We start from the raw sequence: 18,504 nt of genomic DNA on the forward strand, positions 1-18,504 counted from the left end.
AAAGAGAAAGAAGAAGAAGATAGGGTTGTCACAATTCACAAACTTAATTAGTTGTGTAACCTTGGGGAAGTCATTTTATCTCTGGACTTGAGATCCCACATTTATGACATTGGAGATGGACTAGGTGATCTCTAGGATCTCTTCCAACATTAAGATTACATAATTCTAAATTATGCTGGTGTTAACCCAAATAACTTTGGCAATGAATTAACTCCTTTTCTTCCTTCTTCCCACTCCAGAAATCAAGTTTGATCTTTGCCGGTATTTAGGAATAAGCAGCTCATTTTATTGTTTTGTTGACACAAAAACCGGATTTGGCATCCAGAATGCAGTTATTCAAATAGACATCTGTAATTTTTGAGTTAAATCCATTTAGATTATTGGGATTGAAGAATATAGAATTAGTGTAGAAGTTTGTTCAAGTGACTGAAATTGTCATATTATTGAATTGGAAAAATAAGTGAGGCAGCCTGGCAAAGTGGAGTGAGCACTGGTTTTGGAGTCAGATGACTCTGTTTGAATCTTAACTTTGCTTCTCTCCATGTGACCTTAGGCAAGTCTCTAAACTTCACCTAGTTTCTTCACCTTTAAATTGAGACAGTTGGAATCTATCTAAATTCCCTTCATTTCTAAATCCTGTGATCCTATAAGCTTGTTTATATATTGCTTCGTATGGAGAAATAAGAAAGAAATGATGACATATTCCTGTTACCTCCTCTAATGATGGGGATAGTTTGATGCCTTCCTGTGAACAGTAAGCTCATCTGATCTCTTTTCCCCTCAACAAATCCTTAAATAATAATCACTCCTATTCCTTTAAAAGAACATTTCTTCAGTTTTGTTCAATTCTTTAAATGTATTGGAGGTTGACAGCATATTCACTGTATTGTTTTTAGTATTAGTAATCTATGAAAAAACTTAACTGGTTTGTGTAATTTGTTTTTGTGTTCAGAACTGACTTTGCATGAGGAGATAGTTGAGATGAATTTGATTGTGATTCAGCTTCCAGGTAGACATAAGTTAATTTCATTTTGTTAGTGTTTAATGCCAAGACCACTGAGGCTAGATTTGTGAGACATTGGCTGTACTGTTTACCTCACTAAGAATTTCTGTGTTCTAATACAATTTATGGGCAGCTAGGTAGCTCAGTGAATAGAGCTTGGGGCCTGAAGTCAGGAAGACTCATTCTCTTGAGTTCAAACCTGGCCTCAGATACTTACTAGCTGTGTGACCCTGGGCAAGTCATTTAATGCTCTTTGCCTCAGTTTCCTCATCTGTCAAATAATCTGGAGAAGGAAATGGCAAACCACTCTAGTATCTTTACCAACAAAACCCCAGGAACCCCAGATGGGGCCACAAAGTGTCAGACACAACTGAACAGCAACAACAACAAATATATTTTACCTGAGTCCATACCAATTCTAATCACTGCCTTTGGTTATCTAGACAAAGAAAAACGCCAAAATCATAGGAATACTCTGGAGGGATTTCTTTTGATCATCTAAGAAAATACTTTTTTCAGTTGCTGTCATAGGGAGACTTTACTTTCAGGAAATAATCAAAAGCAGTTTGAAGAGAAAATCTCATCCTGAATTAACAACTAGGCTAAAAGTAGAACCATCAGAGCATATACACCAGGAGTTTCAATTGCAGGTCCATCAGGTTCTAAAATAGTGAATGTGGTTTGTATAAAAAATATTGCTAAATTTGGGGCAGCTAGATGGCAGTAGATAAAGCACAGGGCCTGGATTCAGAAGGACCTGAGTTCAAATCCAGCCTCAGACACTTGACACTTACTATCTGTGTGACCCTAGGCAAGTCTCCTAACCCTCATTACCCCTCAAAAATAAAATTAATTTTAAAAATATTGCTAAAATTGAAAGATAAAGGGTGAAACTTATGACTTTCTTCTTGTGGGTGAGAACTATTTGGAGAGGAGGTTGGTATGTAGGGAAAAAAATCTTTTCAGGCAGTTACTAGAGTAAGGCTGAGATCCTTTTCTTTTTTCTCCTGTAGAGTACATATGATCAATTTTATGGAACCGGTTGGCCTCAATTACTCCATGTTTATCCCTACCTTGCTGAATCAGGGCACCACTGCTCAGCAACAGAAATGGCTGCCTCCATCCAATGGACTCCAGATAATTGGCACCTACGCCCAGACCGAGATGGGGCACGGTTAGTCTTTATCTAGAGATCAGTGAGTGAAACTGTTGAAGGATTCTAGCTGATAGTGACTCTTGGCATTGTCCCCTTTGAAGTCTTATTTAAAACCAAACTTTAAAAATGCACTTTTATCTTTTTGTTAGTATCTTGTCTAGTATATCTAGATCCCTAAAAATTTGTCAAGTGTCTTTCAGTCTTATTTCTTGAATTACTGTGCAGAGTAGTTTGTAAGAATAAATGCTGATAATATTTAAAGAGTGGCAAAACATCTGCTTTATATGAGATCAGGTCCTGCTATCATTCTTGTAGCTCTCTCCTCCATCCAATGCCTTCACAGCTTTGTTTAGTATTCTTCATAGCACATCAATGTCTCAGCAATGTAAGGCACTCATTTACCCAGAACTGGTTTTTATTATACCAGGAATGCAGGACTTGAATAGGATGTAGAATACTAGTAATGAAAACCTTCCTTATTTGTTTGTTAGGCCCCAAAGAGAGTTAGGAGATAATCAACGAACATTTATTAAGCTCTTACTCAGGCACTGTGCTGAGTGCTGGAAATATAAAGACAAAAAGAAAACAGTCCTGCCTTCAAGGAATTTACATTCTAATGAGTGAAAGAGAGAGAAAGAGAATATTAATATCAATGAATGAGAATAAACATATATGAGTATATACATATGGAATATAAAGTAACACCTTGGAGGAGAAGGCACTAGCAGCTGGGGGACCAGGAAAGGCCTCAGTGCAGAAGGTGGTACTTCAGCTGAGTCTTGAAGGAGGTGGCAGTCTGATGGGAAAGCATTCTAGGTAGGGGGGACAGAGATGGGAAAGGGAGTCTTATGTATGAGAAATAGCAAGTAAGCCAATCTGGCTGGATTGTGGAGATTGTGGAAGGAAGTAATATGTAAATACTGGAAAGTTAGAAAGGCACTAGAGTGGGAAGAGTTTCAAAATGCTGAATAGGAATTTACATTTGATAGATAATAGGAATCCACTGGAGTTTTTACTGGGGGGGGGGGGTACATAGTAGATCTGTACTCCAGGAAAATCACTTTGTCCTCTTTCTGGAGGATGAACTAGAAAGGGGAAAGACTTTGACACTAAGAGGCTATTTCAGTTGTCCTGGTGAGTGAGGGGTGGTGACTGTGGTAAGAAGGGGGACTATGTGACAGATGTTGTAGGGTAGAAACAAGATTTGGCAGCTGATTGGACGTGTGTGATGAAAGGAATTGAGGATGACACCCAAGGTTGTGAAATTGAGTGACCAGAAGGACAATAAGAGAGGGATTAAAAAAGGGACCAGTTTCAGGGAGAAGATAATGAGTTCTTTTTTGGAATCCAACATTGAACTCATTCTGTTTCCTCCAGACCTTACCCCACTTCTGAATCTCTCTATTGCTGTCAAGAGCATTCCCATCCTTTATCACCTAGATTTGTATGTAACCTCAGTATTATCCTTGACTCCTTGCTTTTCCCTCGTCCTCATTGCATATACTCAGTTGTCAACAACAATTTTTAAAAATTAAAAACAAAGGTTGTTCTTCAGTTTTTATGGATCAGTATCATGCCTGGGCAATTGTGGATAAGTCCATGGTGATAGTACTGTTCTAGTAGTTTGGTTGAAATCTCCATTAGTTTTTGAGGTCTGTATTTATTTGTAAGTATAATGATTCCAATAAATAAAGTAAGTTTCTGGTATAGAAATCTAACCACCAAATCATGTCTTGTTAGCTATCTGATAGGCACTAAATTTTCAAAGCCAGTAGATGTGTGGCCTAGTTTCTACTATTTCCTTGTGCAATCTACATAGGTCTTTAAGTCCAGCCTCCCCAAGAATAGCCTTTTTGTAATTTCTCCCAGCAGTGACCTGATCCTGAATTGCCATCATAGAGCCCTTCTTGTTTCCAGAAACAAACCAACATGACTCAGCCGTTTGCTTAGTGCTTCCTGTTCAGCATAATTGTGTGTTGGTTGTGTTCACGTGTCTGTCACCTGTGGAAGGCTTATTTATTTCATTCTTGGATCCATCAAGAAATAAACCATTTTCGGTTACATTATATAAATCCAAAAACCTATGATCAACTTTTACTACCATTGCTTGAGGAAGTACCATCTACTTGTTCCAAAAGTGTTTCTGAAGGTTTGGGACCTATTTGCCACGTGTTCCAAGAGTTTCCATCAGCGCTCTTCCTCCTTTTTGCCAAAGGAGCATTCATCTTTCTATAGCTGCCTTAGGGTGAGGAATGTTGTGTTTCATTAGTATTGTATAGGTTTTTGTTAGTATGCCTTACAAATAAATTGTGGTCCATTTTACAATTCCAAAAGCATACATTATGACAGATATTGAGTGGGTGTTAATTAATTGTGTTAAGCTTTTTCTTCTCATTCAGCTTGGATTTCAGGACATCATTTAGTCTCTTAACATGTTTAGCCACAGCCTGTTCCTTGATATCTATGTTTAATGGGTCTTGCCTGGACACCAAGGTATCTATAGTTATTTCCTATATCCATTGTGAATCCATGTCAGGCTCTTCTCTCCTCTACTAGCTCCTGAAGTCTATCTAAGCTCATGTTCATTGCTTCCATGATACTATCTATCTATCTCATCCTCTGCCATTCCTTTTCCTTTTGCTTTCACTCTTTCCCAATATCAAGGTCTTTTCCGGTTAGTCTGCAATATCTTGGAGTGGGTTCTGAATCTTTTTTAAAAAATAAAATTATATTCTCTATAGTTTGTACTATTAGTATTCTAATTCTTTGAAAATAGGTGATCCATATATGGATGGCATCCATGGTGGATGCCATATTGACCATAATATTTGATCGAATCGTCTTGTAGGATTTGGGTCTGGAAGAGAAGGGAACTCAGAGGGTATCTAATCTAACCTCATTTTAAAGATAAGAGAACTGAAAATGAGAGCAGTCAAATGGCTTATTACCCAGGGTCACGGAGATGGTTGTTAGCCAGCCAGTTATCAACCCATGTAATCTGTCTCCAAATCCAGTGTTCTTGTCCACCACACTATGTTCCCTACCTCTTGAAACATGCTGGCTGAGAGCATTTAGCACTTTTTAAAAACTAATTATAAGCTATTCTTTCAGTTTTGTGAAAATAGTGTTGTGAGTGCTTCTCCTCTGGTTTCAGTGTCCATTTCTATAAAATGATTGCTTAAAGCCTCCACCAACTCCAACCTATATTTTTTCTTTTTTGGAATCATTTCTATCTTTTTTTAAAATTATGAACTTAAGTAAATTTTAAGAGAAAAGAGCTTAATAACTATTCATCTCCATTAGTTCTCTTCAAATTTGTTTCCAGTCTGTTAACGTTATACCTGCCACTTTGTGTTATGCTTTTTTAAACTTTTATTTTACATAAATTTTTTTCATATCTTTGTCTAGGTAATTTACTTGTCCCTTTCAGTAGCTAAGATTCCACCATGTTAATTATTACAGTTCACTTGGCCATAACCTTAGTGTTGATGTTTGGTTGTTTCCAGTTTTCTACTCTTCTTAGTAGCATTGCTGGAAACATCATTGTACAGATATTTTTTTTCCTCCTTAGTTGTTTCTTTGGGTTATAATTTTGTTGCTTTTGTTATATATTACAAGATTGCTGTTAAGACTAAGCCACTCCAGAAATATATTTAATGTGATTGTATATATGTAACCTATATCAGATTGCTTTCTGTCTTGAGGAGGTCAGGAGAAAAATTTGGAACTCAAAATCTTATAAAAACAAATGTTGGGGGCAGCTAGGTGGCATAGGAGATAAAGCACCAGCCCTGGATTCAGGAAGACCTGAGTTCAAATCCAGCCTCAGACACTTGACACTAGCCTGTGTGACCCTGGGCAAGTCACTTAACCCTCATTGCACTGCAAAAAAAAAAACAAATGTTGAAAGACTAAGCTAGATTTTATAGTGCCACTTATATATAGGATAGATATGTGTACATATGTATACATATATGTACGTGTGTGTATACACACTAATTTTCTGACAGTTTCATCATCACTGAGCTTTATAATTTTTATTTGTTAATTTAGTATTTGAATAATGCTACCTGAAAGCTGTTTTAATTTAGTTTTCAATAGCTAGCTGGGCCATGCATTTCTCCATGTGATTATTTGTTGTCTCTGTAACTTCTTGCTTTGGCTTCCTGTTTAATAGGCATATTAATATTAATATATAATAGTGTGCATATACTATAGTAATATAAGTACAATAATAATAATAGACTCTTAAGTATTGACTTAATATATTTATTCCAGTTTTTTAATTTATTTTGACCAGTAAATTTTTGTTACTTATGTTTACCACTTTCACATTCTGTTGCTCTTTTTCTTTTTTTTTCCTTTCTTTTTTGGGGAGGGGCGAGGCAGGGCAATGAGGGTTAAGTGACTTGCCCAGGGTCACACAGCTAGTAAGTATTGAGTGTCTGAGGCCAGATTTGAACTCAGGTCCTCCTGAATCCAGGGCCAGTGCTTTATCCACTTCGCCACCTAGCTGCCCTCTTTTTTTCCTTTTATGATGTTTCATTGTGTACTTTTTTTTTTTTTTGGTGAGGCAATTGGGGTTAAGTGACTTGCCCAGGGTCACACAGCTAGTAAGTGTCAAGGGTCTGAGGCTGGATTTGAACTCAGGTCCTCCTGACTCCAGGGCTGGTGCTCTATCCACTATGCCACCTAGCTGCCCCTTAATAGCTTTTTAAAAATGTTTCCATCACTGAAGTTTGCACTTATCAATAGTTATTGATCCAAGTTAATTCTTCTCTGTACTGTTAAGTGTTCCTAATATTAGTTATGAAATAGTATTTCTTTTTCCCATCTTGTTACTCCAGATTTTAATGTATAGAGAGTTCTTACAATTGATTGACATATTAGTCCAGTGGAGTAGATCTCATGAGGGAAGGGTTCCAAACTGATTGGATGAAAAATCCCTGAGTATGTAAGGCAGTCAAGAAGATGAAGGTTCACATTGCCAATTCCTCAATTCTTCAAAATCTTCATGAATATTATAAACATACATATGAAAGGCCTCCTTGAAAACAATGTGAGAGGAGAACTGACTGGCTTTAGGTTTTGCAAGCTATATTTCTGCAGCAGAGACACAACCTGCTTTATCTTGTTTATTGTTTGTTGTCTCATAGTACCTGAAAGAAAAACTCCAAAGCAGTTGCTAGTCAAGAGACTTTTACCTTGCAACGCAAGGGAGAGGCACACAAATTTATTCAACACACAGCTCAATTAACAAAATATAAAAGTTGGAGGTGTTTCTTCAGATATATACACCTTTGGTGTTCACCTGTCATTCAGCTCTCACCTGTGGCTCCACAAAGCTATAGCATGTATATCGGCCATATTCCTGTTAACCTTCTCAGCAGGGAGGCTAAAACAGGTTGAAGGCAACAACTGATAGGCCTCAAACATGTCAGCGAGTTAGGGGGATGTCTACCCCAAGCATGTGAAAACTTCCCCTGGCAGAATGGGCGGATCAGAATAGTTTGTCCCAAAGACCATGAAGCAGGCACTTTGGAGTACTTAGAGTTTGGTCAGACATCAGAGATGCCAAGGTCATCCAATGCATCCTGGGCCACTGCCAGTCATCCTGACTGTTGTCTTGCTACTGGATTTTGAGGACTCTGGAAGAGAAAGTGAAGCTGACTTTGTGCAACTCTGTCTCACTTAAGTGCAGTTCATACACTAATCAAGATAGCACCCATGATGTTGTTGGTCTTCTTTTAAACAAAAGACAACAGCATTGTTCTGTTTTACACTTAACTTAGCAAACTATGGGAACCATGTAATGAAAGATGGAGTTAGGTTTAGAGTTTGTTCAACTTGATTTCAATTGTATATAATTTTATTTGTTAAGGCAAAATGTAGCCTTGAAGGCTCTGTTCTAATAAACTTTCTCTCATGCATGTACTGAGCCTTTGAGATACCCCAGCTTGGCAAGTTCGTCCTGTACATCTTTTATTCAGTACCCATTCTACTTCGTCTATGAGAATATCTAGGTTTGCATTGTTAGAGTCTAAATGTGATAACTCTGGGGCAGCTAGGTGACATAGTAGATAGCACCAGCCTTGGATTCAGAAGGACCTGAGTTCAAATTCAGCCTCAGACACTTGACACTTACTAGCTGTGTGACCCTGGGCAAGTCACTTAACCCCAATTGCCTCACAAAAAACTAAAAAATAAAATAAATCATTAGTGATTAAAAAAAAAAAGATACTGTGGCTGGAACTATGCCCAAAGGGCTAGAGAACTGTGCATACCCTTTGATCCAGCAATACCACTGCTAGGTTTATATCCCAAAGACATCTCCAAAAAGAGAAAAAGATCTATTTGTACAAAAATATTTCTAGCAGCTCTTTTTGTGGTGGCTAAGAATTGGAAATCAAAGGAATGCTCATCAATTGGGGAATGGCTAAACAAGCTGTGGTATATGATAGTGATGGAATATTATTGTACTATAAGAAATGACAAGCAGAATGATTTTAGAAAGGCCTGGAAAGACTTATATGAACTGATGTATTGTGAAGAGAGCAGAACCAAGAGAACGTTGTGCACAGTGACAGCAAGATTGTTTGACAAAGAACTGTGAATGACTTGACTATTCTCAACAATACAATGATCCAAGACAATCCCAAAGGACTATTGATGAAACATACTATCCACTTCCAAAGAAAGAACTAATATTGATTGAACACAGACTGAAGCATGCTATTTTTCACTTTCTTTTCTTTTTTTCTTCAAGTTTTCTTGTACAAAATTACTAATAATGGTGATGTTTTGCATAATTGTACAGATATAACCTATATCTGATTGTTTACTGCCTCAAGGAGGGGAGAGGGGAAGAAGGGAAGGAAGGATAAAAATTGGAACGCCAAGCTATAAATAAAAATGTTTATTACTTTTTAAAAAAGATATTGTAGTTGGTAAAGAAAAAGACTGAAGGCACATTGTAGGTGCTACATGAATGCTAGCAATTACTGTTGTTATTAGACAAAATGAGAAAGCATTATTTGATCCTCTGGTTATTAATATCAGTTGAGGCATAAGACATCATGTTATTGTCATGTAGGCAAGAGTCTGCATAGAATTCAGATAGAAGAAATTTTCCCTATAAATCCCATTCTGAAGCTACTTATTATAGTTAACAAACATGTAAGTATCTACCACATACCAGACACTGTGCCTGACAATGGAAATAAAAATATAAAAATGAAACTGTTCTTACACTCAAGGGGCTTACATTCTCTTGGGGGATGTACATGTATATAACAGGTACATAAACAATTATATCGGTAAATTTAAGGTAGTTTGGAGAAGGAAGGGCATTAGAAGTTGAGGTATCAAGAAGGGCTTTATGTATATAGTAATACTTGAGCTGAATCTTAAAATAAACAAGGCATTCTTCAAGGCAGAGGTTAGGAGGAAGAGCATTCCAGAGCAAAGGAACAGCAAGGGCAAAGGAATAAAGGTAGAAGATAGAGTTCTGTGTCTGAAAAAACAACAGTAAGGTCAGCTGGGCTAGACTATAGTTATTCAGCAAGCATTTATTAAGTGCTTCCTATGTCCCAAGTTTGGTGTATGAGAAGGAGCAGTGAAGCTAGTTGGGCTAGACCATAATCAATAAGCATTTCTTACTGTGTGCTAAGCACTAGAGACACATTAAACCATCAAGATGATATCCTTATTTCAGATCCCCTCAATTTATATATGGATAGCACTTGTAAGAATTTTTTTATATTTGGGAGAATAGGACCCTATTAGCATCTTTTTCATGTTTACTTTATTTGTAGTTCTTCCATTTTCATCTGTAAATGCCTTTGGGAAGATTTTGCTTAGTTGATTATCTTGCCAAATTTCCTTTCAACTCCTTGTAATACATTCATGGTACTTTTTTTAATGAGAAGAAACAAGTCAAAGAAAATAAACGTGATTGACAGCACACATAAATTTTTGGTTTTATAATTTACCTTCCCATAACAGGGTTGCATGAATTTTCTTTAAGCAATTGATTCGGCACTGCCAATAAGCAACACACACGAATCGGACACAGATTTTACTTCATTTTATTCATTCAGAGTCTGACAGTTCACCAACAGTTGATGGAAATGTGTCTCATTAACAGTTTGACTAATAGTATTCATACATTACCTGAGGCAAAGAAAAAAAGATGGCTGTTCATTATAGTGCAGTTGGTTATTCCAAGGGGGAAAAAGTGTGCTAGCTAAGAAAAATGCCCATCATTAGCTTGTAGGGGCCAAATTTATTATGGGGAGAGTTAATTGGGTGGCTTGCCATAATACTGGGGTTCAGAAAATAATGAGGGACCTCTAGGTCCAAAGTTTCCTCCCTTCCAAACTGCCTTTTTAGCTATTTCTCCCAGGCTAATAAGAAAGGAGATTAACAGCCTCTTTTCCACAAACAAACCAGGTTTTATTAATGGGAATAAAATTTACAACAAAGGTGAAGTTAATAAAGCCAGGGACAAGGGAACAGGGGGAGAGAAAAACAGATAAGCTCCCTGGCTCTAGCAAAGACTGACTCAAACCCCAAACTTGCTTCCAGTTCAGCTAGCTTGAAGAGCAGGCCTCGCTTCTAATAACTCACCACCTGGGGGTCCCTAGTTTCAATGGGAGTCAGCTGTGCAGCTCCTCTCCGGTATGCTCCCAAAGCTCACCAAAGGGAAAGAGAGCTTCCAAAGAGCCAGCGTTCTCCTTTCCTACCTTCTTTCTCCCTCCCCCAAAGGGGAGGTCCTTCACGCTGGTTGGCTGAGAGTGGTCCCCTGCTGACGTCAGTGGTACACCAACATGTCACTCAAGGCTGGCCAGGTGTGGCCTCCATCCAATTCAAATAATACTAAGTCAATCAGGGGGGCCCCTGGGAGTCTGCTAAATTCCATTATTTTATCACAAGCTACAGGAGATTGAGAAGGGATGTGTCCTTGTTAGTATAGCTAGTAGCGTTGAACCCAAAGGAACCTATCAGGCTGGATAAAGGAATGGAGCATTCCTTAGGCTGTTGAAGTCCTCTCTTTTTTTGGCCATTAAGTCTTTTTGTACCAATTAAGGAAAGAAGGAAGACAGTGAAGGGAATCAGATATTGCAACTGGTCCTGTAGTTCATGTAAGGATCATACATGCCAAAATGTCAAATACAGAACAATATGGAGTCAGTTATGGCCTCCAGAAATCCACTTTCAGCAACAGTAAGGAAGGAATCTCAGTTATCTAGAACCAACATTGGCCATTGTATTTGACCTGAATTCTGTTCTGTATTATTATATTGTATATTTCTTATTGTATATATTCTTTTGGTTCAGCTTTCTTTACTCTGCATCAGTTCATATAAATCTTCCCATGTTTCTCTGAAATTTTTGTATTTTTCTTTTTGTTATAATAATATTTCATTATATGGATATACCACACTTTGCTCAGCTATTCCCCAAGTGGTGAAACATGTTTCCATCTTTTTTGCTACTATAAATAGTGCTAATGTGAATATTTTGGTACATAAAGAAAACCTTTGCATCACTTCTTGGAATATAGCCCTATAGTGGGATTCCTGGATCAAAGAAAATAATCGTTCATGTTAAAAATCCTAAAATAGTATAAGAATGGAAGACCTTTCTTTAGTATAGTCAGAAACATTTATCTAAAACAAAGAATTAGCATTATTTGTAATGGAAAAACATTGTTAGCTTGTCCTTTAACTTTAGGCATGAAGCAAAGCTTCATCTTCTCTCTTTTATTATATGACATTATTAGAAATATTAGCTGTAGCAATAAAACAAAAGAGGAAATTAAGAGAATAAACATTAGCAAAGAAGAGGCAAAATCATCCCTATTTGTAGAGAATATGTTGAATGACTTAGAAAACCCTGGAGAATCAGTGAAGAAATTAATCGTAATAATAGCTTCAGCAAGGCTCCAGAGTCACATAAGTCATTAGCATTTCTATATATTACTGCAAGCTAGGAGGTAAAGATAGGAAGTGAAATTCCATTTAAAAAACTACAAAATTGGGGCAGCTAGATGGCGCAGTGGATGGAGCACCAGCCCTGGAGTCAGGAGAACCTTAGTTCAAATCCGGCCTCAGACACTTAACACTTACTAGCTGTGTGACCCTGGGCAAGTCACTTAACCCCAATTGCCTCACTTTAAAAAAAAACAAAAACCTACAAAATTAATAAAATATTTTTGGATTAACTGCCAACACAAATACAAATTCAAAATATTCTTTACAGAAAGAAAGAAATTGGGGAGAAATTTCAGTGTTCTTAACTAGCCTGTACCAATAAAATAAAAATGACAGTCCTGAAGTTGCTCTACAGATAGGGTTACTTTTATAGTAACTGAACATGTTGTTTCTGTGGTTTAGAAGAGTGGTGACAAGTTCAGATAAACACAGGGCCACTAATCTTTACATAATGATCCCTGCAGGCCACATGTGGACTTAGTTTTAAATTTTAATATTAAGTATGTTTTATTGCATTTTTTTATTTGTTTTGTTAAATATTTTCCATTTGCATTTTAATCTGGTTCAAGCCACACTTGGGAGTGCTGTGGATTCCATGCCCCCTCTAGTTTAGGAAGCTCTTACTACCAATACAGAAAGGAGGCAGAATTTTGTAACTTATATCTTAGAGAATCTTGAGGGTCACTAACAGGATTCATGACTGGCCTGGGTTCACATAAGCCAGTCTGTCTCAGAGATTGGACTTGCACCTAGAACATTCCTACTCCAAGGCTTGACTTCTATCTATAATGCCATACTGCCTCTTATTTTGTAAATAGGCAAAATAATAATTCATATGAAGGGACAAAAAGGACAGAAAATTCAAGGAAAATAATAGGGGAAAAAAGAAGTATGTCAGTATCACCAGATTTCAAATTCTTTTATAAAGCAGTAATTATCAAAACTATTAAGTGCTGGGTTTTTGTTTTTGTTTTTAAGTAGAAGAGTGGAGTGGACTAGATAAGACCAAATAAGACCAAAAAGCAGATGAACACAGCACTTGGTGTTTGAAAAACCCCAAAATATAAACTACTTGGAAGGCACTCTCCCTCTATAAAGAAATGGGAACAGGCATCTTCTCATTTCTTATCTTTGGAGACAAAGTTGTTCTTTGTAATTTAACAACATTTATTTTGAGTTATTTTGTATTGGTTGTTCTTTGTATTGTAATTGTGTAAATTGTTTTCTTCTGCTTACTTCACTTTGTAAGAATCTTTCCCAAGCTTCTTGGTATTAATCATATTTGTTGTTCTTAAAGCACAGTAATATTCCATTTACATTAATGTACCACAGTTTAGTTAGCTGTTCCCAAGGAGATGCCCCCTTAGTTTCCAGTTCTTTGGCACTACAAAAAGAACTACTATAAATATGTTTGTATTTATGGGTTCTTTTCTTTCTTTGATCTCTTTGGGGTATAGACTTAGTAGTGGTATCTCTAGATCAGAGAGAATACTGAGTTTAGTGACTTTTTGAGCATAGTTCAAATTGTTTTCCAGAATGAATGTATCAATTCACAGCTCCACCAGCAATGCATTAATGTGCCTGTTTCCTATACTCCATCCAATATCTTACTTGTTCTTCTGATTTGTTTTGTTTGCTGATTTAATGGGTATGAAGTGGAACTTCAGAATTGTTTTAATTTGTGTGTCTCTAATTATTAGTGATTTGGATTATTTTTATATGGTTGCTGATAGCTTGGATTTCTTCCTTAGAAAACTACCTGTTCATACATACTTTGACCATTTATCTATTGGAGCATGTTGACCAGTCAGTGAGAGCCAGAGTGATTTGGGCTTAAGGCATAATCCTTAAAAAAGAAATCTAGCAATTTCAAAGAACTCATGATGGAAAATGTTTTCCACATCCAGAAAAAAGAACTGTGGATTCTGAATGCAGATTGAATGATCTTGTTTCTACTTTTTGGTGGTTGGGGTTTTTTTTTCATTTTTTGAGGTTTTTCCCTTGTGTTCTGATTCTTTCACAACATGACTAATACAGAAATATGTTTAATGTAATTGTACATATATAACCTATATCAGATTGCTTTGTCTTGGGGAAGGAAGGGAGGGAGGGAGAAAAATTTGGAACTAAAAATCTTATGAAAACAAATGTTGAAAACTATCTTTACATGTAACTAGAAAATAATAAAATACTTTTATGATTAAAAAAAATAAAAAAGAAATCTAGCCACAAACCTCAAGATATCTAGCAAGGTTTCAGAGATCAAAATTTATATTCCTTTGGGCAGAACACCCACTGGCAAGGCTGTGATTCCCTGTGTGGACAGAGAAAGGGGAAGGAGAGAAGGAAAAGAAAAGAAGAAAGGAGAGAGTCAGTAGAAGGAGCTGATGGTTCAGAGTGTAAATAGTAGTTGTTTCTGTTGTGACCAGACACCCTTAGAATCTTCCCCTCCCAGATTGGGTTTTTTGGGTTTTTTTGGACTGGGTAAAAGAGGACATTCTTTGCCTCATTTCTTCTTACCTATTCTTTTTTCCCCTTGGGTGAGGTCATTGGGGTTAAGTGACTTGCCCAGGGTCACCCAGCTAGTAAGTGTCAAGTGTCAGGCCAGATTTGAACTCAGGTACTCCTGAATCCAGGGCTGGTGTTTTATCCACTGCGCCACCTAGCTGCCCCAAACAAGTTAATTACTGTGGGGTTTTTTTTCCTTGTTTTTGACCAGGCAGTGAGAGTTAAGTGACTTGCCCAGGGTCACACAGCTAGTAAGTAAGTGGTCAAGTGTCCAAGGCTGAATTTGAACTCAGGTCCTCCTGAATCCAGGGCCGATGCTTTATCCACTGTGCCACCCAGCTGCCCACGGCTTTTGTTCTTAAACATTTAAATCAATAACTTGAATATAAGAATTTTATCAGAGAAATTTGTTTTAAAATTTATGTCCATTTTTCTTTAGTCTATCCCTTTTCTGCTATGAGGAGCACGTGATTATTTCATCCTTGGTTTTTTTGAGTCATGGTATTCATTTTATTGATCAGAATTCTGAAGTCTCTCAAAGTTATTATTCTTTAATTCCAAATGAATAAATATTCTGAATGTGAAATACCACACCTTATAGATAATATCTTTAATAATTATGGATAAGGGAAAATTTGTAACCAGACACAAGATAGAAAAATATAAAAGATAATGTAGAAATTCACAATTCCATAAAACTTAAAAAATTTTTTCAATAAATAAAAGCAGATTGGAAGAAACAAATCTTTTCATTAAATGTTTCAGATGAAAGTCTGCCATCCAAAATTTGTAGGTAATCAATATGAAATATCTAAGCCATTTCCCAATAGACAAGAGGTTAAAGGATATGAACAGTTTGGGGTTTTTTTGAGGGGCAATGAGGGTTAAGTGACTTGCCCAGGGTCACACAGCTAGTAAGTGTCAAGTGTCTGAGGTCACATATGAACTCAGGTCTTCCTGAATCCAGGGTTTTTATCCACTGCACCACCTAGCTGCCCCTTGAACAGTTTTTAAAAGCAGAATACAAACTGTCAACAAATTACCGGGAAATAAATGTTTGAAAACACTAATAATTAGGAATGTAAATTAAAACAACATTGGGGTCATCAAACTTAGCATATATGCTAAAAGATGGGAAAAACTCAGTGTTGGAAGGGATCTGAGAAGACAACCACACTAAATCCTGACTGACGGACCTATGAATTGGTTCTAGCCATTTTAGAAAATAATCTGAAATTATGTAATTAAAATTACTTAATTTCTCATAGATTCCACTATTGGGACAGTATTCCAAGTAGGTGACTGATGGCAAGAGAAGACCCACATTTATAGCAGCATTATCTATGACCACAAGAAGCTAGAAGAAACAAGTTCCCAAAGATTAGGAAAAGATTGAATACATTGTAAATGACTATAAGAATAACAGATATTGGGGTAGCTAGGTGGCACAGTGGATGGAGCACCGGCCCTGGATTCAGGAGTACGTACCTGAATTCAAATCCGGCCTCAGACACTTGACACATGCTAGCTGTGTGACCCTGGGCAAGTCACTTAACCCCCATTGCCCCGCAAAAAAAAAAAAAAAAAGAATAACAGATATTAAGAAATCAGTAAAACATGTTAAGGAAATGATGCTAGGTAAAGAAAAGGCCAAAAGAAAAACCTATTCCAAGACCTCAAAGCTGTAAATTGAGTCAGGGTAGAGATACAACAGAAATCAGGTTGAAAGCAAAGCCTAGTTGTTTGTTTGTTTGTTTATTTATTTATTTTGGTGAGGCAGTTGGGGTTAAGTGACTTGCCCAGGGTCACACAGCTAGCATGTGTCAAGTGTCTGAGGCCGGATTTGAACTCAGGTACTCCTGACTCCAGGGCCGGTGCTCTATCCACTGCACCATCTAGCTGCCCAAGCCTAGTTGTTTATACCATATTGGGAAATGTGTTCTAACAATGTATCAGCAAATTAAAAATAAGGAAGGAGAGGGCCCTAGTGCTTTTTCATTAAATTAATGTCGACCTTTTGTTTGAAATATATTTTTAACCATGCATAACCAACTTTAAATGTAGATTCCTTAGGGTTTAGACCCAAAGACCATCCGAACCACCCCATTTTCAGTTGCCCACTGACAAAATTGGAGGAGGGTTGGAAGGATATAGAAGGGGGCATTAACTTTTGAGCAATCTTCACATAGTAGCAAGGCGCTAACTATTGTCTTTGAAGGAGATTTGTACTTTATTTGTACTTAATAATTATAATTATATTGTTATATTCCCAATATTTTTATGTAATTTTTTTTATTTTTTTGTTGTTTCTTAAACTGTCTGAAGTCTTTGAACATCATGACAACATAAAACCCCAAAGTATAATTTTGAAAAAGTATTTAATGATGATTACAAAAACTATGGGTGGTTAAGTGATGCAGTGGATCAAGTGGCAGGCCTAGAATCAGGAAGACTCATCTACCTAACTTCAAATCTGGCCTCAGATACTTACTAGCTGTCTGACCCTGGGCAAATCACTTTGCCCTGTTTGCCTCAGTTTCTTCATTAGTCAAATGAGCTGAAGAAAGAAATGACAAAGCACTTCAATATCTCTACCAAGAAAACTCCAATTGGGATCACAAAGAGTCAGACACGACTGAGAAACAATTAAACAACAAAATAAAAAACTGTAGGATGAATTCCTAACTTGCATACTACACTGATTTCCATCAATGCAGAATTTTTCTCAATAAAAACCTTTTCCAGCCCTCAATAAATGAGCCTCTTTTTGTGCTAGAAACCTATCCTTAAGATTTTTGTAACTAAAAGATATCCTTGTAGTCTTGTCTTTTCTCTACCAAGGAAAATCTTTACAATCTTCTTGGATATCTAGATTGATTTTTCAGAGTTATACTACTTTTTTATAGTTGTTTTTGTAAACAGTAATTATAGGCATGTGTTGTTGTACTAGTTCTACTTATTTTATTCTGCATTAATTCATAAAAGTCTTCCAGTGTTTCTGTGAATTCCTTATGCTTGTTACATGCCTAGGTTTTAAATAAAGTTTGTTTGCCATTTTTGACATCTAAATTCTAAGAAGAACCTGTTTTACACACTGAGTACACATTTGTTTGTTTATTTTGCTAGAAACCAGTATTCTTTTAAAAGCTTGACAATATAATTATAAGCCACAAGTCAGAAAGTTGAGCTTAAAATGTAGAGAGAGGCATATTTTCAGACGTTGTTTTTGTGAGAAATTTAGATTCTTGTCATGATAAAGAAAGCTTACCATGTAATTTGAAAGTGATCTTGACAAAAGTTTCTCATTTTCTAACTATTTTGTGTTTGTTCTCTATATACTTTAATTTATATACATCAGAATGCAAGCTTCCTGAAATTAATTTTTTTGCCTTTGTGTCTCCAGCCCTTAGTACAATGGCTGGCACAGAGTAGATACTCAGTAAATTCTGTGATTGGTTGGTAATCCTAGATTCATCTATTGGTATGACCTTAAGAAAAGCCATTTAACTTCATTTTCCTCATCTGTCAAATGAATCATTGGACTAGATGGTCTTTTTTGTTTTTGTTTTTGAGGGGCAATGGGGGTTAAGTGACTTGCCCAGGGTCACACAGCTAGTATGTGTCAAGTGTCTGAGGCCGGATTTGAACTCAGGTACTCCTGAATCCAGGGCCAGTGCTTTATCCACTGCGCCACCTAGCCACCCGACTAGATGGTCTTTTAAAGGTTCCCTCTTAAGAAAAGCTTCTGAGCCCTCTTGCCTTTTTTCTTTTTCTTTTTTTTTTTTTCTGGCAGGGCAATGAGGGTTAAGTAACTTGCCCAGGGTCACACAGCTAGTGAGTGT

At 36.8% G+C, this 18,504-nt stretch overlaps 1 protein-coding gene across 3 annotated transcripts in view; it reads left to right on the forward strand.

Annotated features, from left to right (window-relative positions):
* The window catches only part of ACOX1 (acyl-CoA oxidase 1), a 55,129-nt gene that overhangs the window by 3,559 nt on the left and 33,066 nt on the right, over positions 1–18,504 (forward strand). For 2 of the 3 annotated variants that reach the window (XM_044001784.1, XM_044001785.1), the window contains one exon: positions 2,017–2,177. The exons of the other annotated variant lie outside the window; for it this stretch is intronic. In XM_044001784.1, coding sequence (XP_043857719.1) covers positions 2,017–2,177 — 161 coding nt within the window. The remainder of the gene's footprint in view (positions 1–2,016; positions 2,178–18,504) is intronic. 3 annotated transcript variants of the gene reach the window in all.

Source organism: Dromiciops gliroides, chromosome 4 (genome assembly GCF_019393635.1).
Source record: "Dromiciops gliroides isolate mDroGli1 chromosome 4, mDroGli1.pri, whole genome shotgun sequence".
NCBI lineage: Eukaryota > Metazoa > Chordata > Mammalia > Microbiotheria > Microbiotheriidae > Dromiciops > Dromiciops gliroides.